The sequence below is a fragment of the Muntiacus reevesi genome, chromosome 2 (assembly GCF_963930625.1).
Source record: "Muntiacus reevesi chromosome 2, mMunRee1.1, whole genome shotgun sequence".
Lineage (NCBI taxonomy): Eukaryota > Metazoa > Chordata > Mammalia > Artiodactyla > Cervidae > Muntiacus > Muntiacus reevesi.
The window spans coordinates 275,811,320-275,837,599 of NC_089250.1; the positions used below are offsets into that span (position 1 = coordinate 275,811,320).

The window sequence follows — 26,280 nt, forward strand, 5'->3', positions numbered from 1 at the left end:
TCCATGGATTTACATGTGTTGCCCCTCCCTCCTACCTCCCCACCCCATCCCTCTGGGTCATCGCAGTGCACCAGCCCTGAGCACTTGGCTCATGCATCAGACCTGGACTTGGGATCTGTTTCATACTTGATAATATGCATGTTTCAATGCTATTCTTTAGATCATCCCACCCTCGCCTTCTCCCATAGAGTCCAAAAGTCTGTTCTATACATCTGTGTCTCTTTTTCTGTCTTGCATATAGGGTTATCATTACCATCTTTCTAGATTCCATATATATGCGTTAGTATACTGTATTGATGTTTATCTTTCTGGCTTGCTTCACTCTGTATAATGGGCTCCAGTTTCATCCATCTCATTAGAACTGATTTAACAGTCTCTTTACGGGGCTCCTCCTCCTTCGGGAGGACGCCCACAGCCTTCCTCTTGGGTGTGAACTCTGCCTGACTTCTGTCTTAACTAAACAAACTGTGTGCTCCCCCACAACTGTGCTGTGTCTCCAGTGATGCACTTTTACTATATTTTTAGTTTTTGTCTACTGGAGAAATGCTTTTTGTTTTTTTTCCTTTTTACTGGGGACTAGCCAGGAGAACCATGTTTCTAGTTTCTAGCCCCTGATGGACTGGTGACGAGGAGTCTTGGTTCTCATCCAGGCTACTCGAGCCCAATTCTTGGGCAGGGAACTAAGCCAGTGCCCACGGCTGTCTCTCTCTCCCTCCGAGATCATTTGGGGCTGAAACCCAGGATTTTAAGGTAAACTTCAGGTCTCACAAACTGCTGGCTGGAGGCTTCTGACTCTCTCTCTCCCAGGAGAACTTTCTCTCACTCTCTGCTTTGTTCTCTTTCCAAGACCGGCAGGGGTTAATCTAGGTCTGCTCAATGAAGGAGCCCTAGTTGTCTTTTTCTTGCCCCTCTCCCTATTTCTCTTATTCTGCCTAAAGGACAATCCCTGGCCTGTCCCTCACCCAAGCAGAGCTTCCTCATCAACTTTGGGACAGCTGCACCTGGAGTCAAGGCTCAGAACCTACTACAACCGCCAGCTCCCTCTTTGTTGTTGTGTTGTTTAGTTGTTAAGTCATGTGTGACTCTTTTTGACCCTGTGGACTGTAGCCTGCCAGGCTCCCCTGTCCATGGGATTCTCCAGGCAAGGATACTGAGGTGGATTTCCATTCCCTTCTCTGGGGCATCTTCCCCATGCAGGAATTGAACCTGTGTCTCCTATACTTCAGGCAGATTCTTTACTCTCTGATCCCCCAGGGAAGCTCAACCTGGGAGGATTCACTTTAAAAGCCAGATGGGCCAAGAAAAGGAAAACTCATGTTTGCTTTAACAATGTCTGGCATTTATTTAAGTTAGGGGTTGGAAAGTGGCCTAAACATGGTCTCTAGATTATAATGTTATCTTACAGTTAGATCTTTGTTGCTACAAAATGGGAAAATGGACTGAGGTTAACTCTCCTGGCATTCTAAATGACCCCCTTCCAACTTCTCTGAGCTCTCAGGGGGAACCCAAGCTTCCCCCACACCTGTTGTAGTTCTTTAGTCGCTCAGTCTTGTCTGACTCTTTACAATCCCCTTGACTGTAGCCTGCCAGGCTCCAGGTTCCTTGCTCCTTCCGATTTTGTAATTTTAAGTCACTGTATTTGTAAAAAAGAAAAATTGCTAACCATCATCTGACAACATACATTTGCCGTAAACCTTCAATTTTTTTTAAAAAGGCTCTATATTGAGGCACAATAACTGGATGTATGTTTGTGCTTGTACATGTACATTTGAGCAGTTAAGGGAGAGACAGAAAGCATTTCCTGAGTCTGCGGGTCTTAATTGCCTTCAGCTCAAGACAATCCAGGGATTTCCCAGGGGTCTCAGTGGTAGAGTCCACCTGCCTCTGCAGCAGACACAGGAGACTCAGGTTGGATCCCTGGGTTGGGAAGATCCCCTGGCAGAGATCATGGCAACACACCCCAGCATTCCTGCCTGCAGAATCCCATGACAGGGGAGCCTGGCGGGCTGCAGTCCGCAGAGACTCAAGGAGTCAGACAGGACTGAGCACAGACACACACCAAACAACCCATATTCCAAGTGGCACATTTTGGGGGAGACCTAATCCTCTCCACCTCACTTCTCTTTCAAAAGCCTTTCCAGTAACTTTGAAGCATGTTAAAAGATTTCTTTGTGTTTGAAGAAACCAAAGCTCAGAGATGGAGACCTTGTCCCAGGTGTCCTTTTACCACCTGCCCCTCATCGCTGCACTGCCCCATGGAATTAGACTCCCAGGGCCAAGGGTGGGTGGGCCTTGCTGATGGCTTCATGTCGTGTTTCCTCAGCAGATCACAGCTCCTCAAGTCCATCTAGGATGCGGTGTCAGAATCTCTACCAGTTCGGTCAGAAGCTGGTCCGCAGGCGGCCCCTGGAGCCCACTGAGGATTCTGAGAGTCCCTCGGCTCCTCTGAACATCCTGAAGCTGGTGGCCTTTGGTGTGGCCAGCACCCTGGGGGCTGGTGTATACATCCTGGTGGGAGAAGTGGCCATGTTCATTGCTGGACCAGCGATCATCATCTCCTTCTTGGTGGCAGCCCTGTCTTCTGTATTGTCTGGGCTCTGCTATGCTGAATTTGGGACACAGGTCTCGTGGACTGGTTCTGCATATCTCTACAGCTACATCAGCATGGGAGAATTGTGGGCATTCATCACTGCCTGGAACCTCATACTGTCCTATGTCGTTGGTGAGGGGATGGGTCAGGGGTAGGTGTGGGGCTTAAGTTCGGGAGACCGGGAGCAGGCATTTGGATCTTCGATCATGCATGAGAACTTGGTCATCCACTCTGTGAGGGGAGGAGGGGAATAACGTAAGGAAAAGTCCACGACTTCATTCTTTTCGGCTCTCCCCTGCTTTCCTTAAGAGATGGACCAAGAACCCACATGGAAAGGGAACCGTGGGGAGTGGGTGAGAGGGAGGCATGGCCCACAGGCTCATCCCCTCACTATACTGAAGTCTCTGCTTAGCGGTTGCCTTCAGAGTTTCCATTAGCATTTGAACTAAAATTTTAGTCTTCATTGCCCAGACAACTTGCCCCCACTTCCCTCATTTGTTGCATAACTTTGATCTCCCACAAACATTAAATAGTTGACCTATTTTAGAATTATCTGGGTCTATTTTCCCCACCCCATGAAAAGAAACTCTTTGAGATTTGGTATTTTGTGTTTTTTCCCCAACATACATGACTTTGTGTATTTGTTGTTGTTCAGTCACTAAATTATGTCCGAGTCTTTGCAACCCCATGGGCTATAGCACACCAGGCTCCTCTGTCCTCCACTATCTCCTGGAGTTTGCTTAAGCTCTTGTTCACTGAGTCAGTGATGCTGTCCAACCATCTCATCCTCTGAGGCCCCCTTCTCCTTTTACCTTCAATCTTTCCCATGTTGGACACCTTCTGACCTGGGGGGCTCCTCTTTTGGCATTATAACTTTTTGCTTTTTCATGCTGTCCTTGGGATCCTCCTGGCAAGAATACTGTAGTGGGTTGACATTTCCTTCTCCAGTGGCCCACGTTTTGTCAGAACTCTTCACCATGACCCATCTGTCTTGAGTGGTCCTGCATGGCATGGCTCATAGTTTTATTGAACTATGCTAGCCCGTCACCATGACAAGGCTGTGATCCACGAAGAGGTCTTGGTGTGTAGGGGGTCCAATTTATATTTGTCAGTGAACGTTCCTTCTTATTCTGCTGCAGGCACAGGCAGTGTGGCCAGGGCCTGGAGCGTTGCCTTCGACAGCCTGATTGGGAACCACATCTTTCAGGCCTTACAGGGAACTTTCTCTTCATATATGCCTTACTACCTGGCCAAGTATCCGGACTTTGTCGCCCTGTCCCTGGTACTTTTGCTCACAGGTGAGACAGGAATCCAAGTTAGGATGGGAAGACTGGGATGTGGGGCAGCAGGGGAACTAGGGTGGGAAAGGCTTGAGGTGGCAGAACTGTGGGAACTACAAACTAGGGTCTGTGATAGACAGAAAGTCGAGACATAGATGGTTGTTTCCCACGCTTGGCATTACTGACCTTCTAGGCTGAAACAGCCTTTGGTGTTGGGGGCTGTCCTATGCACTGCAGGATTTTCTTAGGATTTTCATTGTCAGTTGTGTAGCCTCCTTGAAGTTTATTCACTAAACACCTGTGACTCATATCTCCCAAATTGTGACAATCAGGATGTCTCCAGACATTGCCAAATGTTCCCTGGGGACCCAAATGACCCCCAACTGAGAATCATTTACTTAGGAGTGACAAGTTTCTTCCTCTGTACTGAGACTTTTTTCAATTGGGAGGAAATTAGCATAGCATAAAATTAGCCATTTTATTATTTTTCCTTAGCCTTATTGATATATAACTGACATACAACATTATATCAACTCAAGGTGAACATCATGATGATTTGAGAGATGTGTATATTATGTGACTGGAGTAGGAAATGGCAACCCACTCCAGTAATCGTGCCTGGAAAACTCCATGGACAGAGGAGCCTGGCAGGCTACAGTCCATGGAGTCTCAAAGGGTCAGAGCCCATATTATATGATAATGGCCACAGTAAGAATCTAACCATGTTAAAGTATGCAATTCAGTGATACTTAGGATATTCAAGATGTATAATGATCACCTTCTTCTAGCTTCAGGCATTTTCATCACAGCAAAAGGAAACCCGGTACCCACTGAGCAGTGACAGCCCATCCATCTTAATCTAGTTCAGTTCAGTTCAGTTCAGTTCAGTCACTCAGTCGTGTCTGACTCTTTGTGACCCCATGAATTGCAGCACGCCAGGCCTCCCTGTCCATCACCAACTCCCGGAGTTTACTCAAACTCATACCCATCGAGTAGGTGATGCCACACAGCCATCTCATCCTCTGTCGTCCCCTTCTCCTCCCTCCCTCAATCCCTCTCAGCATCAGAGTCTTTTCCAATGAGTCAACTCTTCATATGAGGTGGCCAAAGTATTGGAGTTTCAGCTTCAGCATCAGTCCTTCCAATGAACACCCAGGACTGATCTCGTTTAGGATGGACTGGTTGGATGTCCTTGCAGTCCAAGGGACTCTCAGGAGTCTTCTCCAACACCATAGTTCAAAATCATCAATTTTTCGGCGCTCAGCTTTCCTCACAGTTCAATCTCACAGCCCTCTAACTCCTGGTAACCACTAGTCTGCTTTCTGTGTCTTTGTATTTGATTTGGTTATCTTGGAATGTTTCACATTCCATCTTTTCCACAGGAGTACTGGTTCTGGGAGCTCGTGAGTCAGTCCTGGTTGGAAGAATATCTACAGGCATCAACTTTTTGGTTCTCAGCTTCATCATCATCTCTGGCTTCATTAAGGGAGACCTGCACAACTGGGAGCTCACGGAACAGGACTACACATTGAACACGTCTGAATACGCTGACATCCATAGGTCAGGAGGGTGCTCCTGGTCCTTGTCATGCTTGTGGGGGCTGGTGCAGAGCTGGGAATCTGGCAGGATCTAAAGAGATCTGGGCTGGTGGATCCGGATAACAAGGTCGTGGAGCCCAGGGCTTGAGGTATTAACTGCGAAGTCCGGTAGGGATGACTGAACACACCTCCTCATGGTCTATCTTGCTTCTTCTCTCACTGTAGCTTGGGCCCTCTGGGTTCTGGAGGGTTTGTGCCCTTCCACTATGATGGAATTCTCCATGGAGCAGCTTTATGTTTCTACTCGTTTGTGGGTTTTGATGACATTGTCACTAAAGGTAACAGGGCCATTGTGTGTCCCATCAGTGGATTAGGCTGCCCTTGGGCATAGGGGTTGATAGAAGATTTTTTAACACTCTGAAGTTCAAGAGGAGAGTGGATTTTGTGCTGCGCCATTAGTGTTTTCCTAACCCGAGATGTTCACCCACCCTGCAGGGGAAGAAGCGCCAAATCCTCACCGCTCCATCCCCATCAGCATCGTGATCACGGTCTTCATCTGCTTCTTGGCGTATTTTGGTGTCTCGGCGACTCTCACCCTCATGGTGCCCTACTACCAGATTCAGCCTGACAGCCCCTTTCCACAGGCTTTTCTCCATGTTGGGTGGGGCCCTGCCAGATATGTCGTGGCTGTTGGCATCCTCTGTTTTCTTTTATACAGGTCAGTGTCAAGGGTTCTCTCCGCGAACTGTCAGATGCGCAGGTGTTTCAGCCCTTGGGATTGAGAGATGAGAGGTAGACCAGGGAGCCAGAACCCCGGTCTCTCCTGCTTCTCAACATCCCCACCCGTGTTTCCATCGTGCCTTCCAGACTGCAGAGCTCCTTGTTCCCCGTGCCTCAGGTGATCCAGGAAATGGCCTCGGATGGGCTCCTTTTCCGAGGACTTGCCCGGACCCATGCCCGCACGAAGACGCCCATCATGGCCACAGTGTCCTCTGGAATTCTCGCAGGTGAGCCTCAGAACCCACTCCTCCTTGGATACTGTCCTTATCTGGACAGTGGTTTCTCACTGCCGGCCCCCACCTCATTCGCACCCTCCTTCTAGGTATCATGGCGTTGCTCTTTGAGTTCAGTAATCTGGTGGACCTCATGTCGATTGGACACCTGCTGGTTTACTCCTTGGTGGCGTTTTTTGTCCTTGTCCTCAGGTGAGACTCCACTGCACCCTGACTGGGGCTCTTACGTTCCTAAAGACTGAATGGCAGTTCATCCTCTTCAGCTTTTTTTTTTTTTTTTTAATATTTATTTTAATTGGACACTAATTACTTTACAATATTGTAGTGTTTTTGCCATACACTGACATGAATCCACCATGGGTGTATATGTGTTTCCCATCCTGAACCCCCTTCCGCCTCCCTCCCCATCCCATCCCTCTGGGTCATCCCAGTGCACCGGCCCTGGGCACCCTGTCTCATGCATTGAACCTCGACTGGTGATCTGTTTCATAGATGATAATATACATGTTTCAGTGCTATTCTCTCAGATCATCCCACCCTCACCTTTTCCCAGAGTTCAAAAGACTGTTCTATACATCTGTGTCTCTTTTGCTTTCTCGCATGAAGGGTTATCCTTAATATCTTTCTAAATTCCATATACATGCACTAGTATACTGTGTTGGTACTTTTCTTTCTGGCTTATTTCACTCTGTATAATAGGCTTCAGCTTCACCCACCTCATTAGAACTGATTCAAATGTATTCTATTTAATGGCTGAGTAACATTCCATTGTGTATGTGGACCACAGCTTTCTTATCCATTCGTCTGCTGATGGACATCTAGGTTGCTTCCATGTCCTGATTATTATAAACAGTGATGCAATGAACACTGGGGTACATGTGTATCTTTCAATTCTGGTTTCCTTGGTGTGTATGCCCAGCAGTGGGGGATTGCTGGGTCATATGGCAGTTCTATATCCAGGTTTTTAAGGAATCTCCACACTGTTCTCCATAGTGGCTGTACTAGTTTGCATTCCCACCAACAGGATAAGAGGTTTCCCTTTTCTCTGCACCCTCTGCAGCATTTATTGTTTAATTTTTGGATAGCAGCCAATCTTACCGGCATGAGATGGTACCTCAATGTGGTGTTGATTTGCATTTCTCTGATAATGAGTGATGCTGCGCATCTTTTCATGTGTTTGTTAGCCATCTGTATGTCTTCTTTGGAGAAATGTCTGTTTAGTTCTTTGGCCCATTTTTTGATTGAGTCATTTATTTTTCTGGAACGGAGCCACAGGAGTTGCTTGTATATTTTTGAGATTAATTCTTTGTTAGTTGTTTCGTTTGCTATTCTTATCTCCCATCCTGAAGACTGTCTTTTCACCTTGCTTACAGTTTCCTTCGTTGTACAAATGCTTTTAAGTTTAATTAGGTCCCATTTGTTTATTTTTGCTTTTATTTCCATTACTGTGGGAGAAGGGTCATAGAGGATCCTGCTGTGATTTATGTCAGAAACTGTTTTTCCTATTTCTCCTCTAGGAGTTTTATAGTTTCTGGACTTCCATTTAGATGGTTAATCCATTTTGAGTTTATTTTTGTGTATGGTGTTAGAAAGTGTTCTAGTTTCATTCTTTTACAAGTGGTTGACCAGTTTTCCCAGCACCACTTGTTAGGGATTGTCTTTTTTCCCTTGTATATTCTTGCCTTCTTTGTCAAAATTAAGGTGTCCATAGGTGCATGGATTTATCTCTGGGCTTTCTATTTTGTTCCACTGATCTATAATTCTGTCTTTGTGCCAGTACCATACTGTCTTGATGACTGTAGCTGTGTAGTAGACCCTGAAGTGAGGCAGGTTGATTCCTCCAAATCCATTCTTCTTTCTCAAGATTGCTCTGGCTATTTGAGGTTTTTTGTATCTCCATACAAATTGTGAAATTATTTGTTCTAGTTCTGTGAAAAATACCACTGGTAGCTTGATAGGGATTGCATTGAATGTACAGATTGCTTTGGGTAGTATACTCATTTTCACTATATTGATTCTTGCAATCCATGATCATGGTATATTTCTCCATCTACTTGTGTCCTCTTTGATTTTTTCATCAGTGTTTTATAGTTTTCTATATATACGTTTTTTGTTTCTTTAGGTAGACTTATTCCTAAGTATTTTATTCTTTTCGTTGCAATGGTGAATGGTATTGTTTCCTTAATTTCTCTTTCTGTTTTCTCATTGTTAGTATATAGGAAGGCAAGTGATTTCTTTGTGTTAATTTTATATCTTGCAACTTTACTATTTTCATTGATTAGCTCTAGTAATTTTCTGGTGGAGTCTTTAGGGTTTTCTATGTAGAGGATCATGTCATCTGCAAACAGTGAGACTTTTACTTCTTCTTTTCCAATCTGGATTCTTTTTATTTCTTTTTCTGCTCTGATTGCCATGGCCAAAGCTTGCAAAACTATGTTAAACAGTAGTGGTGAGAGTTGGCACCCTTGCCTTGTTTCTTACTTTAGGGGAAATGCTTTCAATTTTTCACTATTGTGGATAATGTTTCCTGTGGGTTTGTCATATATAGCTTTTTATTATGCTGAGGTATGTTCCTTCTATGCCTGTTTTCTGCAAGGTTTGTTTTTTTTTTTTATCATAAATGGATGTTGAATTTTGTCAAAGGCTTTCTCTACATCTATTGAGATCATCATATGGATTTTATCTTTCAATTTGTTAATGCGGTGTATTACATTGATTGATTTGTGGATATTAAAAAATCCTTGCATTCCAGGGATAAAGCCCACTTGGTCATGATGTATGATCTTTTTACTATGTTGTTTGATTCTGTTCACTAGAATTTTGTTAAAGATTTTTGCATCTATGTTCATCAGTGATATTGGCCTGTAGTTTTCTTTTCTTTTTTTTGTGGCATCTTTGTCTGGTTTTGGTATTAGGTGATGGTGGCCTCATAGAATGAGTTTGGAAGTTTACCTCCCTCTGCAATACTCTGGAAGAGTTTGAGGTGGATATGTGTTAGGTCTTCTCTAAATTTTTGGTAGAATTCAGCTGTGAAGCTGTCTGTTCCTGGGCTTTTGTTTGCTGGAATATTTCTGATTACAGTTTCGATTTCCATGCTTGTGATGGGTCTGTTAAGATTTTCTGTTTCTTCTGGTTCAGTTTTGGAAAGTTGTACTTCTCTAAGAATTTGTCCATTTCTTCCAATTTGTCCATTTTATTGGCATATAGTTGCTGATAGTATCTCTTATGATCCTTTGTATTTCTGTGTTGTCTGTTGTGATTTCTCCATTTTCATTTCTAATTTTGTTGATTTGAGTCTTCCCCCTTTTTTTCTTGATGAAACATTCTGGCTAATGTTTTGTCGATGTTATTTATCTTCTCAGAGAACCAGCTTTTAGCTTTGTTGATTTTTGCTATGGTCTCTTTTGTTTCTTTTACATATTTTTCTGCCTTAATTTTTAAGATTTTTTCCTTCTACTTACCCTGGGGTTCTTCATTTCTTCTTTTTCTAGTTGCTTTAGGTGTAGAGTTAGGTTATTTGTTTGACTTTTTTTCTTGTTTCTTGAGGTAAGCCTGTATTGCTATGAGCCTTCCCCTTAGCACTGCTTTTACAGTGTCCCGTAGGTGTTGGGTTGTTGTGTTTTAATTTTTATTTGTTTCTATGCATATTTTTGATTCCGTTTGATTTCTTCTGTGACTTATTGGTTATTCAGAAGCGTGTTGTTTGGCCTCCACATGTTGGAATTTTTAATAGTTTTTTCCCTGTAATTGACATCTAAATTTACTGTATTGTGATCAGAAACGATGCTTGGAATGATTTCTTTCTTTTTTTTTTTTTTTTTTAATTTACCAAAGCTAGATTTATGGCCCAGGATGCGATCTGTCCTGGAGAAGGTTCCGTGTGCACTTGAGAAAAAGGTGAAATTCATTGCTTTGGGGTGAAATGTCCTATAGATATCAATTAGGTATAACTTGTCCATTGGTGTCATTTAAAGTTGTGTTTCCTTGTTAAATTTCTGTTTAGTTGATCTATCCATAGGTGTGAGTGGGGTACTGAAGTCTCCCACTATTATTGTATTATTGTTAATTTCCCCTTGCATACTTGCTAGCATTTGTCTTATATATTGTGGTGCTCCTACGTTGGTGCATATATATTTATAATTGTTATATCTTCTTCTTGCATTGATTCTTTGATCATTATGTAGTGTCCTTCTTTGTGTCTTTTCACAGCCTTTGTTTTAAAGTCTGTTTTATCTGATATGAGTATTGCTACTCCTGCTTTTTTTGGTCTCCATTTGTGTGAAATATCTTTTTCCAGCTCTTCACTTTCAGACTGTATGTGTCCCTTGTTTTGAGGTGCGTCTCTTGTAGACAGCATTTATAGAGGTCGTTTTTGTATCCATTCAGCCAGTCTTTGTCTTTTGGTTGGGGCATTGAACCCACTTACATTTAAAGTAATTATTGATAAGTATGATCCTGTTGCCATTTACTTTGTTGATTCAGGTTTGAGTTTATACACCCTTTCTGTGTTTCCTGTCTAGAGAAGATCCTTTAGCATTTATTGAAGAGCTGGTTTGGTGGAGCTGAATTCTTTCAGCTTTTGCTTGTCTGTAAAGCTTTTGATTTCTCCTTCATATTTGAATGAGATCCTTGCTGGGTACAGTAATCTGGGTTGTAGGTTTTTCTCTTTCATCATGTTAAGTATGTCCTGCCATTCCCTTCTGGCCTGAAGAGTTTCTATTGAAAGATCAGCTGCTATCCTTGTGGGAATCCTCTTGTGTTTTATTTGTTGTTTTTCCCTTGCTGCTTTTTTTTTTTTTTCCCCCTTGCTGCTTTTTATATTTGTTCTTTGTGTTTGATCTTTGTTAATTTGATTAATATGTGTCTTGGTGTGTTTCACCTTGGATTTATTCTGTTTGGGACTCTCTGGGTTTCTTGGACTTGTGTGACTATTTCCTTCCCCATTTTAGGGAAATTTTCAGCTATTATCTCCTCGAGTATTTTCTCATGGGCTTTCTTTTTTGTCTTCTTCTTCTGGGATTCCTATGATTTGAATGTTGGGGTGTTTCACATTGTCCCTGAGGTTGTCCTCGGGACCTGAGGTTGTTTTAGTTCTTTTTAATTCTTTTTCTTTTTTCCTCTCTGCTTCATTTATTTCTACCGTTCTATCTTCTACCTCACTTATCCTATCTTCTACCTCCGTTATTCTGCTGTTGGTTCCCTCCAGGGTGTTTTTTATCTCATTTATTGCATTATTCATTATAATTGGCTCTTTTTTATTTCTTCTAGTTCCTTGTTAAACATTTCTTGCATCTTCTTGATCCTTGTCTCCAGGCTATTTATCTGTAACTCTATTTTGCTTTCAAGATTTTGGATCATTTTTACTATCATTATTCTGAATTCCTTTTTAGGTAGACTCCCTCTCTCCTCCTCTTTTGTTTGGTTTGGTGGGCATTTATCATGTTCCTTTACCTGCTGAGTATTTCTCTGCCTTTTCATCTTGTCTAGATTGCTGTGTTTGGGGGAACCTTTTGGTGTTCTGGCAGTTTGTGGTTCCTCTTTATTGTGGAGGTTCCTCCTTGTGGATGGGGTTGGATGAGCTGCTTGTCAAGATTCCCTGGTTAGGGAAGTTTGCATCGGTGTTCTGGTGGGTGGAGCTGGATTTTTTCTCTCTGGAGTGCAATGAATTGTCCAATAGTGAGTTTTGTGATGTCTGTGGGTTTGGTGTGCCTTTGGGCAGCCTGTATATTGAAGCTCAGGGCTATGTTCCTGCATTGCTGGACTAAGTGCCTGGTATGTCTTGCTCTGGAACTTGTTGGCTCTTGGGTGATGCTTGGTTTCAGTGTAGGCATGGAAGCTTTGGAAGATCTCTTATCAATTAATGTTCCCTGGAGTCAGGAGTTCTCTGGTGTTCTCAGGTTTTGGGCTTAAGCCTCCTGCCTCTGGTTTTCAGACTTATTCTTACAGTAGCCTCGAGACTTCTCCATCCTTATAGCACTGATGATAAAACTTCTAGGTTAATCATGAAAAGATTCTCCATAGCGAGGGGCACCCAGAGAAGTTCACATAGTTACATGGAGAAGAGAAAACGGAGGACAGAGATAGAGGTGAACAGGAGGAGAAGAGGGGGAATCAAAAGGGGAGAGAGCAATCTAGCCAGTTATCAATTCCTTGTGTGCTCTCCACAGTCTGGAACCCTCAGAGAGGCTCATGGAGTTGGGTTGAGAAGAGAAGGTGGAGGGAGGAGATAGAGGTGACCTGGGGGAGAAAAGGGAGAGTCAAAAGGGGGAGAGAGTAATCTAGTCAGTAATCACACTCCTCAGTAAAAATGGGTACTGAAGATTGTATTCTTAAATGTACAAAATTGATAACTAATACCATAAAGCAAAGATTAAAAATCTTGAGTAGTGGTTAGACTCTTAAAATCACAAAAATATAACCAAAAAAAAAATCACAAAAAGTATAGGAAATATATATGAAGTTTGCTTTAAAAATAGGGGTTTTTTTTTTTCAAGGTAATAGTAGGTTATAGAAATGAAAATTAGAGGAGTAACAAAGGACTTTAAAAAAGGAAAAAAATGAAAAGAATGATAACATTAAAAATATATTTAGGTTTTTCTGTGGAGCTGTTGCAGGCAGTGTAGGGTCAGTTCAGTTTCAGGTAGTTCCTTGTTTCAGCTTATATTTCTCAAGATATATAGGGCCCTTCCAATGTAGTCGGTGTTAACTACAGGGATTTTAATCTGTTGCACCTGTCACTTTCAAAGTGGTTCCCTCTGTTTACTTGGCTTCTTCTGTTTGCTGGTCTCTTCAGTGTCTAATTTCCGCCCTGACATGGGGCGAAGGCGGTCACTGATTTAGGCTCACTTGTTCAGTCGTGCTGTGGGGAGGGAGGGGCACTGCAAACAAATCTCACTGGCATGTGGGGAGTGTGCGCACAGTGTCTCAGCCACACTGGGCTTGCCCCCGCTCATGGCGTGTGTGCTTTCCCAGTGTACACTGCTTAGGCTCCAGGTTGCTCTGCAGGGAGCGGGCCCTGGGTTGCATGCACTTCCCAGGCCTAAGCTGCTCAGGTTCAGGTTCTCGGGTACTCCACAAAGGCACAGACTCGGTTGTGCCTGCCTTTTGTGCCCTTCCACGTTCAGAGCAGCTCAGGCAACCAGGTGCTCGGCAAGAGCACTCTCCCCAGGTGTGGTGCATCTTATCACCACCAAGGTCCCAGCCGCTTGGTTTCCAGGACACGCCCATCTCCAGGGTGCCACGTGTCTCTTCTGGGGGCCTGATCTCTGGCTGCAACCCTCCCAATGGATGTCAACCACACAGAATCTCAGGAAGTCTTGGTTAGAAACTGGAAGCCTGTTTGCAGTTTGGTATGGGATGCCCTTTCTGGGGCTGAGATTGCCCCTTTCTGGCTCTGGTTCCCCGCCCCCACCTCCTGCCTGCTTGTCTCTGGCAGGGAATGGGCCGGTCCACAGCCTGCTATCTCTCCTCTGGTATTTGCTCAGTCCTTTGTTCTGTGAGCGGGCGGCAGTGCCTTAGGTTAGGGCTTTGCATGGGATAGTTCTTGCTCTCTCTTTTCTTTTTTTCCATCCTCTCTCTGGCTATCCTACAGTTTAGGTTGCTGTCTCATGTTAGCTCCCTCAGACTGCCCTCAATGCATTCAGGTCCGGTTCTTACCCTAAGCAATGCAGCCCGCACCTCCCCGTTCAGCCCCCACTTGCTGGTGGCGGATGCGAGCATTTGGGGTACTTCTTCGCTGGGAGTTGCTGTTAGGGACATAATCTGTGGGTTTTATTTGTTTATTTTTCCTTCTGGTTTTGTTGCCCTCCGAGATTCCAAAACTCCCCACAGACCCGACGGTGAGAGGGTTTCCTGGTGTTTGAAAACTTCTCTTTTAAGAATCCCTTCCCAGGACTGATATCTGTCCCTGACTATTTTGTGTCTCTTTTTATCTTTTATATTTTGTCCTACCTCCTTTCTAAGACAACGGGCTGCTTTTCTGGGTGGCTGATGTCCTCTGCCAGCATTCAGAAGTTGCTTAGTGGAGTTTGCTCAGGGTTCAAATGTTCTTTTGATGAATTTGTGGGGGAGAACGTGGTCTCCCCATCCTATTCCTCTGCCATCTTATCCTCACGACCCCTCACCTCCCCCCCCTCCTCATTCTTCAGCCTTGTAAACACCTGCTCTGCTTAAGGCAGGAAAGTGGTGCATTAGGCTGCTTTTTTTTGAATGAGTAGGGACTGCTGTTAATATTCCTATAATATCTCTAAATCAGGTACCAGACAGACTGGAATTTAAGCAAGAATGAGAAAATAGAAGACAAAATTCAGATGAAGCCTCTAGTTAAGAAAAATCATTTGGAATCTGAACCTGAAACAGGAACCTCAAAGACTCTAACGAGTCTGTGCTTGCCTATCAGCACCACCCCCACCCAGAAATCTGGCCAGATTGTCTATGGATGTGCCTTCCTGCTTGGTGAGCGCTGAGAGTTATCTTCGGTCATATTTTGAAATTGACAGGATGGAGTGAGTGTGTCTATTTTGTCAGTGGAGGAGTCTTGCAGATATCATGGCCTTTCCTGATGTTGGTGGTTACAGGGAAGGATGTGACCCGAGGTCCTGACGTCTTTGTCTTTTGGGTGCTCCTTGACCCTTGCAGTTCTCCTGCTGACCATCCTGAGCCTGATCCTGGCCCAGTGGCCCAGCCAGGTGTTCTCTGGAGACCCTGTGCTCACAACAGTGGCTGTGCTGCTGCTGCTGCTCATCACTGGGGTCACAGTCATCATCTGGAGGCAGCCCCAGAGCCCCTCTCCTCTTCCATTCAGGGTAAGTGAGCTTATGTGCCCGAAGTGTCCACCTTGAGTGAATGAAGTCTCTGTCCTTTGATGGCAAAATATCCTTTCCTGGACAGGGAATGAGGGGAGTTACTGAAACCAATGGACTCTTCCCTGATTCACACTCAGGGCTTTGCATACACAATCTCAGTAGGCACTGAATGCACAGCCTGAGGAGGACAGGAGTCTCCAACTCACGTGGGATAGGGTCTCCCTTTCAGACATCTGGGCTGTGTTCAGTGATGAACTGACTCTGCCCACAGGTTCCTGCTCTGCCTGTCCTCCCACTGGTCAGCATCTTCGTGAATGTTTACCTGATGATGCAGACGACCTCTGGGACCTGGGCCCTGTTTGGCATCTGGAATGCCATTGGTAAGTTGCTTTCTGGGATAAAGAGGTTTCTTGAATGACTGAACCCAACATCTTCCTACTATTTATCCCCACACTGTATCGGACGCCATAGGAGGTCTACTGGGCAGTTGTAAGTGAGTGGAGCACCTACATTTCCTTCTTATCATCTCATCTCCCTACTAGGATTTCTCATATACTTTGGATACGGGATCCGACACAGCCTGGCAGGGAGCAATCATCAACAGCCACCAGCCACCAGCCTCCACCTCCCAGACTCTTGACAAAAGCATCCCCGGTGCTGAGTCATCTTAACCACAGGAAGTAGATGCTGCATGGAATCCCTCCATGCCCTGGAAGATCTGCTGGTTCAAGGGACACCTGAGCCTCCATGGAGTGTGAAAGTGGAAGCATCTAAAGCCCTGTATTTATTGCTAGTGGACAAAGTGACTGGACCATTGTGCAATTTTCAGTAAACTTTTAAAAGCATACTATACATACATCTAAGTGCATGCTTCATAAGTGTGCAGCAAGATGAATTTTCACAAATTACCACAATGTAACCAGCAAGTAGAGGAAGAAATAAATTATTAATGGGCATATTAGAAGCACCTTTTTGTACTTCTTTCTAATAAGAACACAGAGACTGTCCCACTGGAAGGAAACTCAGGTGAGGATGTATTTTGTGAAGAGTTATACTCCAGGGACTTCCCTGGCAGTCCAGTGGCTAAGACTCCACACTCCCAGTGCAGGGGGCATGGGTTCTATCCCTGGTTGGGGAACAAAGACCCTGCATGCCCTATGGTGTAGCAAAAAAAAAAAAAAAAAAATTGGTTTAAGAATGACTGACTTTCCTCCCCTAGCTTCCCCTTAGTAAACATGCAGGTGGACCACACGGGCAAGAGAATCTCTGGCTGCAGGTGGGTCACTCGAGCAAGACAGTGTCCCGGGGAATATAGGAAGTCAGCAGCCTTGTGACAATGGAGAAATGACAGTGAATCTGACTTCATGTCTTAACAATTAACTGAGACTATTTCCCTTTAAAGACGGCCATGGCTGAGCAGAACTGTCATGGATACAAGTCCATGTTTTCCCCAGATCACTGGCTTTTCTGAATAAAGCATCTTTCTTGTCTATGAAAGCTTGCCCCTTGATTTATTGTCCATTGAACAGCAGATGGCTGAACCTGCTTCTGTTACAAATATAACTCAGAGTCCAGAATAGCCAGTGGGCCCATATGGGTCACCATGTCTCTGAGTTAATATGCTCAGGGCGAATCTTCTATCTTCAAGTGCAAAGAATGAAAATGGTAATTTATAGTTAGGATGGCCTGATGCTGGAGCCTGGGCTATTACAGATTTTAAAGGTTTTATACCTTTACTACTTACATCATTTGTTCAATGGGATCTGGTTGGATAGACTTTATTAAGGCACAGAGAGATTGGACAATGTGTAGAAAACTAGATACCCAATTTCTGTAAAATCTTGTTGTTGTTCAGTCACCAAGTCATGTCCTACTCTCTGCGACACCATGGACTGCAGCATGCCGGGCTTCCAAGTCCTACACTATCTCCTGGAGTTTGCTCAAACTGATGTTCACTTAGTCGGAAAGCCCCTGAGAGATTTCTTTATTCTGGGAATTGAGAAATCCAGGATTCCCTTAATTCTTGCAGAATCAATCAGTAAGCCTGTCTTAGTGATTTGTGTGTTTGCTCAGTCAATCTCATCATTTGTGACCCTATGGACTATAGCCCACCAGGCTCCCCTGTCGATGGGATTCTCCAGCAAGAACACTGGAGTGGGTTGCCATGTCCTCCAGGGGATCTTCCCAACCCAGGGATCAAACTGGTGTCTCCTGCTTGGCAGGTGGATTCTTCACCATTGAGCCACCTGGGAAGCCCATGAGAAGGGAGGGCTTATCCTTACCCTCAAAATAGATGTTCTTTACCCGAGGGGTTAAAGTAGATGAGCTGTGAGGGTTGGACAATGCAGCCTTGGTTCACACACAGTTCAGGCTGAACCATGTATAAGCCAAATGGACCTCCCCTCAATTTGTGAACATTTTCTCCATCACCAACATATAAAAATCTTAGAACCCCATGATCTAGCAATTCTACCTCTGAAGATATACCCAGAAGAATTGAAAGTGCACTCTGGTAGAGATATTTGTACACCCACGTTCACAGCAGCATTATTTGCAATAACTGAAGCATGAGAGCAATCCACATGCCCACTGACTGAGAAATAGATGAACTGATGTGGCAAGCACAAATAATAGAGTATTATTTACCACTGAAAAGGAAGTGAATTCTAACACATACTACAACATGAAGAAACCTTGTGGACATTCTTTTAAGTGACATAAACCTGACAGAAAGGACAAATATTCTGTGATTCCCCTTAAATGGAGTATCTGGAGTGGTCAGATTCATCAAGACAGAGAGGAGAAGGGTAATTTCCAGGAATCAGTGGAAGAGAAATAGCTCAGTTGGAATTCCATCACCTCCACCAGCTTTGTTTGTAATGATGCTTCCTATGGCCCACTTCACTTCACACTCCAGGATGTCTGGCTCTAGTTGAATGATCACACCATTGTGGTTGTCTGGGTCATTAAGATCTTTTTGGTATAGTTCTTCTCTGTATTCTTGTCATCTCTTCTTAATATCTTTTGCTTCTGTTAGGTTCATACTGTTTCTGTCCTTTATTGTGCCCACCCATTTTTGCATGAAGTGTTCCCTTGGTATCTCTAGTTTTCTTGGAGAGACCTCTAGTCTTTCCCATTCTATTGATTTCCTCTATTTTTTTTTTTTTTTTTTTTTGCATTGATCACTTAGGAAGGCTTTCTAATTGCTCCTTGTTATTCTTTGGAACTCTGCATTCAGATGACTATTATCTTTCCTTTTCTCCTTTGCCTTTCTCTTCTTCTCTAAGTTATTTCTAAGGCCTCAGACAACCATTTTGCCTTTTTGCATTTCCTTTTCTTGGGGATAGTTTTGATCACGGCTGTGAAAGTGCTGCACTTAGTATGCCAGCAAATTTGGAAAACTCAGCAGTGACCACAGGACTGGAAAAATCAGTTTTCATTTCAATACCAAAGAAAGGCATTTCCAAAGAATGTTCAAACTACCGCACAATTGCACTCATCTCCCATGCTAGCAAAGTAACGCTCAAAATTCTCCAAGCTAGGCTTCAACAGTACATGAAACGAGGACTTCCAGATGTTGAAGCTGGGAATCTGGGGGTTGAAGAGATCTTGGGCTTCCCTGGTGGCTCAGAGAGTAAAGAACCCGCCTGCAATGCAGGAGATACTGCTGCTGCTAAGTCACTTCAGTCGTCTCCGACTGTGTGCAACCCCACAGACAGCAGTGCACCAGTCTCCCCATCCCTGGGATTCTCCAGGCAATAACACTCGAGTGGGTTGCCATTTCCTTCTCCAATGCATGAAAGTGAAAAGTGAAAGGGAAGTCGCCCAGTCGTGTCCCACTCATAGTGACCCCATGGACTGTAGCCCACCAGGCTCCTCTGTGTATGGGATTTTCCAGGCAAGTGTACTGTAGTGGGATGCCATTGCCTTCTCCAGAGATGCAGGAGACCAGGTTTCAATTCCTGGGTCTTCCTGATCCCCTGAAGAAGAGAATGGCATCCCACTCTAGTATTCTTGCCTGGAATATCCCATTCACAGAGGACCCTGTTGGGCTACAGTCCATGAATTTGAAGTCGGACACAACTGACAAGCTAACCTAAAGAGACCTGGCCTAATGGATCCAGGTGGAGGGGATCCTGGGGCCCAAGATTTGTCATATTAAGGGAAGAGTCCAGTATACATGACTGAACACACCTCACCCACATTCTTTCTTGCTTCTTCTCTCGCCATAGCTTGGGTCCTCTGGACTCTGGAGGGTTTGTGCCTTTTGGCCTTGATGGGATTCCCTGAGGAGCAGCATTATGTTTCTACATGTTTATTGGTTTTGATTCCATTGTCACTACAGGTAACATGGTCACTATGTGTCCTATCCAGGGTGTGGGCACAGATTGGGCTGACATGAGCATGGGGGTTTCTTTTGGAGGTTCAATAGGAAAGGGGATTTTGTACTTTTACTATGGTGTGTTTCCTGACCCAGTGTTTCCTCCAATCCTGCAGGGGAAAGAGCCCAAAATCCTCAGCGGTCCATCCCCATCAGCATCGTGGTCTCTGTCTTGATCTGCTTCTTGGCGTATTTTGGTGTCTCTGCGGCACTCACCCTCATGGTGCCCTACTACCAGATTCACCCTGACAGCCCCTTTCTACAGGCTTTTCTCTATGTTGGGTGGGGCCCTGCCAGATATGTCGTGGGTGTTGGCATCCTCTGTGCTCTTTCATCCAGGTGAGTGTCATGGCTTTCTGCTCACTGACTGTCAGATGCTCGGGTATCCCAGCCCTGGGGATTGAGAGACAGGAGGAAGGACACCTTACCCCATGTAGACGAGGGAGCGGATGCCCTGGTCTCTCCTGCTTCTGCACGTTCTCACTCCTTTCTGTTTTCTTTTCCAGCCTCCTGAACACCATGTTCGCCATGTCTTGGTTGATCTACACAATGGCAGAGGATGGGCTTCTTTTCCGATTTCTTGCCCGGATCAACGCCCGTACATGCACCCACATCACGGTCATCATAATTTCTGGAAAACTTGCAGGTAGATAAACAAAACCCACTCCCTTTGGATTATCTTTCTTGGCTTGCATATTTCCAGCTGTTTCTCACTCCATCCCCCCACCTTGTTTGTGCCCTCCATCTAGGGGTCTTGGCGTTACTCTTCCATTTCACTGATCTGATGGATCTCATGTCACTTCGGTCCCTGCTTGCTAACTTGGTGGTCGATTTTTCTGTCCTTGTGCTCAGGTGAGACTCTACCCCACCCTGTCGGGGGTCTTTGACTTGTGGTGATTGGTGGGGGCTAATCCTCTCTGCCTTCCTGCTGCCTTCCAAATGTCACTCTCTGCTTTTCTGGGAAAAAAGATGGATTCGGCTGTGTGATGTTGGTGAGTAGGGACTGCTGGTCATGTCGTCATCATACCTCTAATTCAGGTATCACTCAGGCCAGAATTTAAGCAAGAACCAAAGAACAGAGGAGGAAACTGAGATGGAGCTTGTAGTCAAAGAAAGTTCTTTGGACTCTGTACTTGAAGGCAGAACCTCAAGGATTCTAAAGAGTCTGTGGTTGCCTGCCAGCACCATCCCCACCCGGAAATCTGGCCAGATTGTCTATGGATGTGCCTTCCTGCTTGGTGAGCAGTGGGACTGCTCTTTGGTGATATTCTGAAATTGTCAGGATGGGTAGGTGTGTATATGCGTCTGTTGAGGGGTCTTGGAGATACGATGTCCGTTCCTGATGTGGGCAGCCTGGGGAGGAGTATGACCCGAGGTCCTGATGTCTTTGTCTTCCGGGTCCAGCCTGTTCTCCTCCACCTTGACCCTTGCAGTTCTCCTGCTGACCATCCTGAGCCTGATCCTGGCCCAGTGGCCCAGACGTGTGTTCTCTGGAGACCCCGTGCTCACAACAGTGGCTGTGCTGCTGCTGCTGCTCATCACTGGGGTCACGGTCATCATCTGGAGGCAGCCCCAGAGCCCCACTGCTCTTCACTTCAGGGTAGGTGACCTCACGTGTCCAAAGTGTCCACCTTGAGTGAAGGAGGTCTGCATACTTTAGGTCTAAGCTTCCTTTGCTGGACCAGGGAAGAATTGGAGTTGCTGAAACCTATGGATCCTTCCCTGACCCATCTCAGTGCTTTATATACACTATCTAAGTAGGCACTGAAGACACAGCCTGATGCACTGAAATTGTCCCACCTACATGAGATAGGGTCTCCCTTTTAGATGCCTAGGTTGTGTCCAGGGATGAATTGACTTTACCCACAGGTCCCTAGTCTGCCTGTCCTCCCATTGGTAAGCATCTTCGTGAACGTTTACCTGATGGTGCACATGACCACTTGGACCTGGGTCCTATTTGGCATCTGGATGGGGATTGGTAAGTGACTTTCTGGAGTAAGGAGGCCTCTTGGGTGACTGAACCCAGTCCTCTTCCTACCGCCTCTCCCCTAAACTGTGTCAGATGCCATAATAGGAGGCCTATTGGGCATGTGTAAGTGAGGAGAGTGCCTGCTTTTACCTCTCATCGTCTCATTTCCCTACTAGGGTTTGCCATATACTTTGGATATGGGATCTGACACAAGTTGGAGGAGAACAGTGAGAAACACAGCAGCCTCCACCTCCCAAATGCTGGACAAAAACATCCCTGGTGCTGAGTCATCTTAACCACAGGGGAGATATGCTGTGTGGAACCCCTCTATGCCCTGGAGGATCTGCTGGTTCAAGGAGCACTGTGAGCCTCTATGGACTCTGAAGGCAGAATGCATTTACAGCCGAGTATTTAGTGCTAGTGAACAAAGTGACTTTAATGCTGCAAATGCTGAAGGAAACATTTAAAAGCATAATACACATCCAGAATAGAGGATTTTCTTGAAAATGTACAAAAATGTAACCAGAAACCAGAGGAAGATATAAAATATTAACTTGCATATAAGCAGTGTCTTCTTGTGCCTGTTTCCAGGGAAAACACATAGATTGTCACATGGGAAGGAAACACAGGAAACCATATATTTTGACAGGAGCTGTACTCAGGGGGTTTCCCTAGCAGTCCAGTGGTTAAGACTTGTCTTCTAATGCAGGGGATGCTAGTTTGATCTCTGGTCATGGAACTCGGATCCCATTTGCCATATGGCCAAAAAAACAAAACATAAAGCAGAAGAAAAACACCAATACAGTATACTAATGCATATATATGGAATTTAGAAAGATGGTAACGGTAACCCTATATGCAAGACAGAAAAAGAGACACAGATGTATAGAACAGATTTTGGACTGTGTGGGAGAAGGCGAGGCTGGGATGATCTGAGAGATTAGCATTGAGACATGTATATTATCAATTATGAAACAGATCACCAGTCCAGGTTTGATGCATGAGACAAGTGCTCAGGGCTGGTGCACTAGGATGACCCAGAGGGATGGGATGGGGAGGGAGGTGGGAGGGGTGTTCAGGATGGGGAACACACGTAAATCCATGGTTGATTCATAGCAACGTATGGCAAAAACTAGTACAATATTGTAAAGTAATTAGCCTCCAACTAATATAAATAAGTGGGAAAAAAGGAAAAACAAACAAGCAAAAAGCAGAAGCAATAAAGACTTTAAAAATGTTTTTAAAATCTTAAAAAAAAAAAAAGTTGCACTTTAGGGAATTCCCTGGAGGTCCAGGATTTAGGATGCAGCATTTTCACAGCCATGGATGGCCAGGGTTCATTCCCTGGTTGGGGAACTAAGATCCTACAACCGTGCAGTGTGCCAAAAAATAAGAAAAAACAAACAAACATAAATGCAAATTTTTAAAAAGACTTGCATTTTAAGTATGAGAAAGCAGATGGGTTGGAAGCAGAAGGATAAGAAGAGATACATTGTGCAAATAGTAACAAGAAAAACAGAGAGCCATATTAATATCAGATGAAGGAAAATTTAAGAGAAAGAGAATAATAGTACATAAAATGGATTATTTTATGGAGGAAGGGAAATGGTCATTTTCATCTTTCTCCCCAGCTTTACTGAGACATATATCACACTGTGTAATAAGCACTTTACTTTTCTGTCACAGACTCTTAGAATTACATAGTAGAGTTGATGGGGAAAGGTTCTTTAATTGGAAAAATAAAAACCCTGCATTGCCAGAGGTGAGGAAAGAGGGTGGGAAGTAATGGTTGGTTGATGAATGGTTATGACTGGGTGGAACTAAAAGGAAGTGAAACTAGAGAAGTATGAATAAAAAGGTGTTACGGAAGAAAATAATGCTTGAAACTGAGGTTATGGACATGGAAGACATTGGTAATCCTGAAGTAGAGGACTGTTTGTGGGAATGAGCGACTGCAGTAGAGAGAAGGGTGGATGGAGGTCAAGAAATGAGCAGTGAAGTTGCTAAATGATAAAAACAGAGGAAGATGAACAGGAAAATTCTGCATGTTCACCGTCCTGCAAGGTCTACTGAAATACAGGCTTAGGAAACAATGGAGACTAAAACTGTCGGGTGAAACTCTGATGGAAGAGGCTGCCATCACCTGATCGCTGTTCTTCCCTTACCCCTGGGGAACAACCAGGTATCCCGTGTTACCCCATGTACTGTAACAGGCAACACAGAACACCGCCCGGAACACAGCCCTGATGAAAAGCTGAATCAGAAAGTCATCAAGCCTCTAGATCAACTGTAGCTCATCGGGAACATAAGGGATAGATTCACATTTCCACTGAAAACACAATCAGCCAAAACCAGAATGTTGACAATTCCCCAGGGCAGAAGGATGGTCCAGAATTTATACCAATTAAGTGGTATGACCCACAGCCATAAAAAGGAATGCATTTGACTCAGTTCTAAAGAGGTGGATGAACTTAGAACCTTTAATACAGAGTGAAGTAAGTCGGAAAGAAAAGAACAAATATCCTACATTAACGCATATGTATGGCATCTAGAAAGATGGTGGCACCGATGAACCTATCTGTAGGGCAGCAATAGAGCTGCAGACATAGAGAACAGACTTGTGGGCACTTGTGGGGAAGGAGATGGTGGGACGCATTGAGACAGGAGCATTGAGACATTTCCATCACCACGTGTAAAACAGATCGCCAATGGGAAGTTTCTCTATAACCCAGGCAGCTCAGACCCAGTGCTCTGTGACAACCTAGAGGGGTGGATGGGGCGGGAAGTGAGGGAGGAGGCCCAAGAGGGAGGGGACGTACGTGTACCTATGGCTGATTCATGGCGATGTATGGCAGAAACCAGTAAGCCATGGTAAAGCAATTATCCTCCAATTAAAATTGTTTTTAAAAATTGTGTGAAATGGATTCCAGATAAACTGTCTCCAATGCCCCCTGTTCTTACAGTGGGGAGTGCTCTTTCCTTCTAAGTCTCTGATGCCTATTTTAGCTCCTGGCACATAGTCATCTCCATGGCAACGTTAAATGCCTGATCTCTGTCCACCACTTCCTTTACTGGCCACACATTTTATTCAGTAGCAACATCATATTGTGGAAACTTTGCTGTTCTTGGAACAGAAACACTCCCCCCCCCTCCCCCCTTTATCCTCTTAGGTTTTTTGATTGGAACGTGCAAAAAAGACACAGAAAAGGCAAATTACCAGGAGGAAGGATTATATACAGGAGACAACAGAAGTGTAACTTGCTAAATGATTAAAGTTACAGGTTTCTGTACCTAACTTCGTAGAGGGGTGTAGGGAAAAAAAACTTTTATGGAAAGAACAAATGGATTTCTTTGGGAAAGACAAATAAATTAAGAAACCAGAGATAAGACGTTTTGGTAATGATGTTTGTCTCTGCATGTGTGAGTGGTCTTTCCAGCTTCTTCAGGCTAGAAAATTCCGAGAGAGCAAAATTTTTAAAATTTTTAAATGTATTTGTTTTTAATTGGAGGATAATTGCCTTACAACTTTGTGTTGGCTTCTGCCATACATCCACATGAATCAGCCCTGGGTAGACCTGTGTCCCCTCCCTCTAGAGCCTCCCTCCCACCTCCCACTCCATTCCACCCCTCTAGGTGTCGCAGAGCATCAGATTTGAGCTCCCTGAATCATAAGGCAAATTTCCACTGACCATTTGCTTTACACATGGTCACGTGTATGTCTTCATGCTACTCTCTCAATGCGTCCCACCCTCTCCTTCCCCCACTGTGTCCACAATTATTGTCATAATTTTACTCACTGTTGGGCTCTTGGGAGCTGTTGGGAGCAGCCTCTCCCCAGAGAGGGACTTTCTGGCAGCGGTACTTACCAGAACTTTCTGCTTTGCGTCTGATAAGGGAGGCTTCGAGAAGGCTTCTTTCTGCATCCGTTGCATCTCCAATGTCTTCTTTTAAAGTAATTCTCTAAACCACTGAGCCTGTGCTCTAGAGCCCCTGTGCCACAGAAGAAGCCTGTGACCCTAGAGTCCGTGCTGCCCAACAAGAGAAGCCTGAGCACCGCGGCTAGAGAGCAGCGCCCCCCACCCCCGCCCCCATCCTGCAAATGGAGAAAGCCCCCGCAGCACGAAGACTCCGCCCAGCCAAAAAATATATATAAAATGGTGCACTGGGAAGACCCAGAGGAATCGGGTGGAGAGGGAAGTGGGAGGGGGGATCGGGATGGGGAACACATGTAACTCCATGGCTGATTCATGTCAATGTATGACAAAACCCACTGCAATGTTGTGAAGTAATTAGCCTCCAACTAATAAAAATAAATGAAAAAAAAAAAAAAAAGAAAGAAGAAATATAGAAGTGGCTCAGACGGTAAAGACTCCGCGTGCAGTGCAGGAGACCCTGGTGCAAACACAGGGTTTGGGAAGATCCCCTGGAGAAGGAAATGGCTGCCCACTCTAGTACTCTTGCCTGGAGAATCCCATGGACAGAGGAGCCTGACAGGCCACAGTCCATGGACTCACAAAGAGTCAGACTCGACTGAATGACTAATACTAGACCTTTTTTTTTTTTTTTTAACCAACTTTGGGGATTCAAGTGCATCCTCAGTCAGCCAACTAAAACTTTCTGAAATGCGTTAAGCCTCTTTCATCTTGTGTGGTTGTTTTTTTTTTTTTTCTTTTTTTCTTTTTTCCCCTTTTAACTTCAGCCAGTT

General features: G+C 44.6%; 1 protein-coding gene and 1 pseudogene across 1 annotated transcript; both read left to right on the plus strand.

The window, feature by feature from the left end:
* The first annotated feature begins 2,352 nt into the window (after positions 1-2,352).
* LOC136158918 (cationic amino acid transporter 3-like) lies at positions 2,353-15,941 on the plus strand. The gene is made up of 11 exons (XM_065920766.1): positions 2,353-2,722; positions 3,730-3,888; positions 5,253-5,430; positions 5,634-5,746; positions 5,904-6,126; positions 6,276-6,415; positions 6,511-6,613; positions 14,676-14,875; positions 15,059-15,225; positions 15,497-15,605; positions 15,768-15,941. Exons 1-11 carry the CDS (start codon positions 2,353-2,355, stop codon positions 15,863-15,865), a joined length of 1,860 nt encoding a protein of 619 aa, XP_065776838.1. The 3' UTR covers positions 15,866-15,941.
* A 519-nt stretch (positions 15,942-16,460) lies between these two features.
* On the plus strand, positions 16,461-22,055 carry LOC136157647 (cationic amino acid transporter 3-like; annotated as a pseudogene).
* The last annotated feature ends 4,225 nt before the right edge of the window (positions 22,056-26,280 follow it).

Coding starts and splice junctions, on each gene's coding strand:
- LOC136158918 (XM_065920766.1), top strand. CDS start 2,353: ATGCGGTGTCAGAATCTCTACCAGTTCGGTCAGAAGCTGGTCCGCAGG. Junction 5,431..5,633: donor GAATACGCTGACATCCATAG/GTCAGGAGGGTG, acceptor CTCTCACTGTAG/CTTGGGCCCTCTGGGTTCTG. Junction 5,747..5,903: donor TGATGACATTGTCACTAAAG/GTAACAGGGCCA, acceptor CCCACCCTGCAG/GGGAAGAAGCGCCAAATCCT.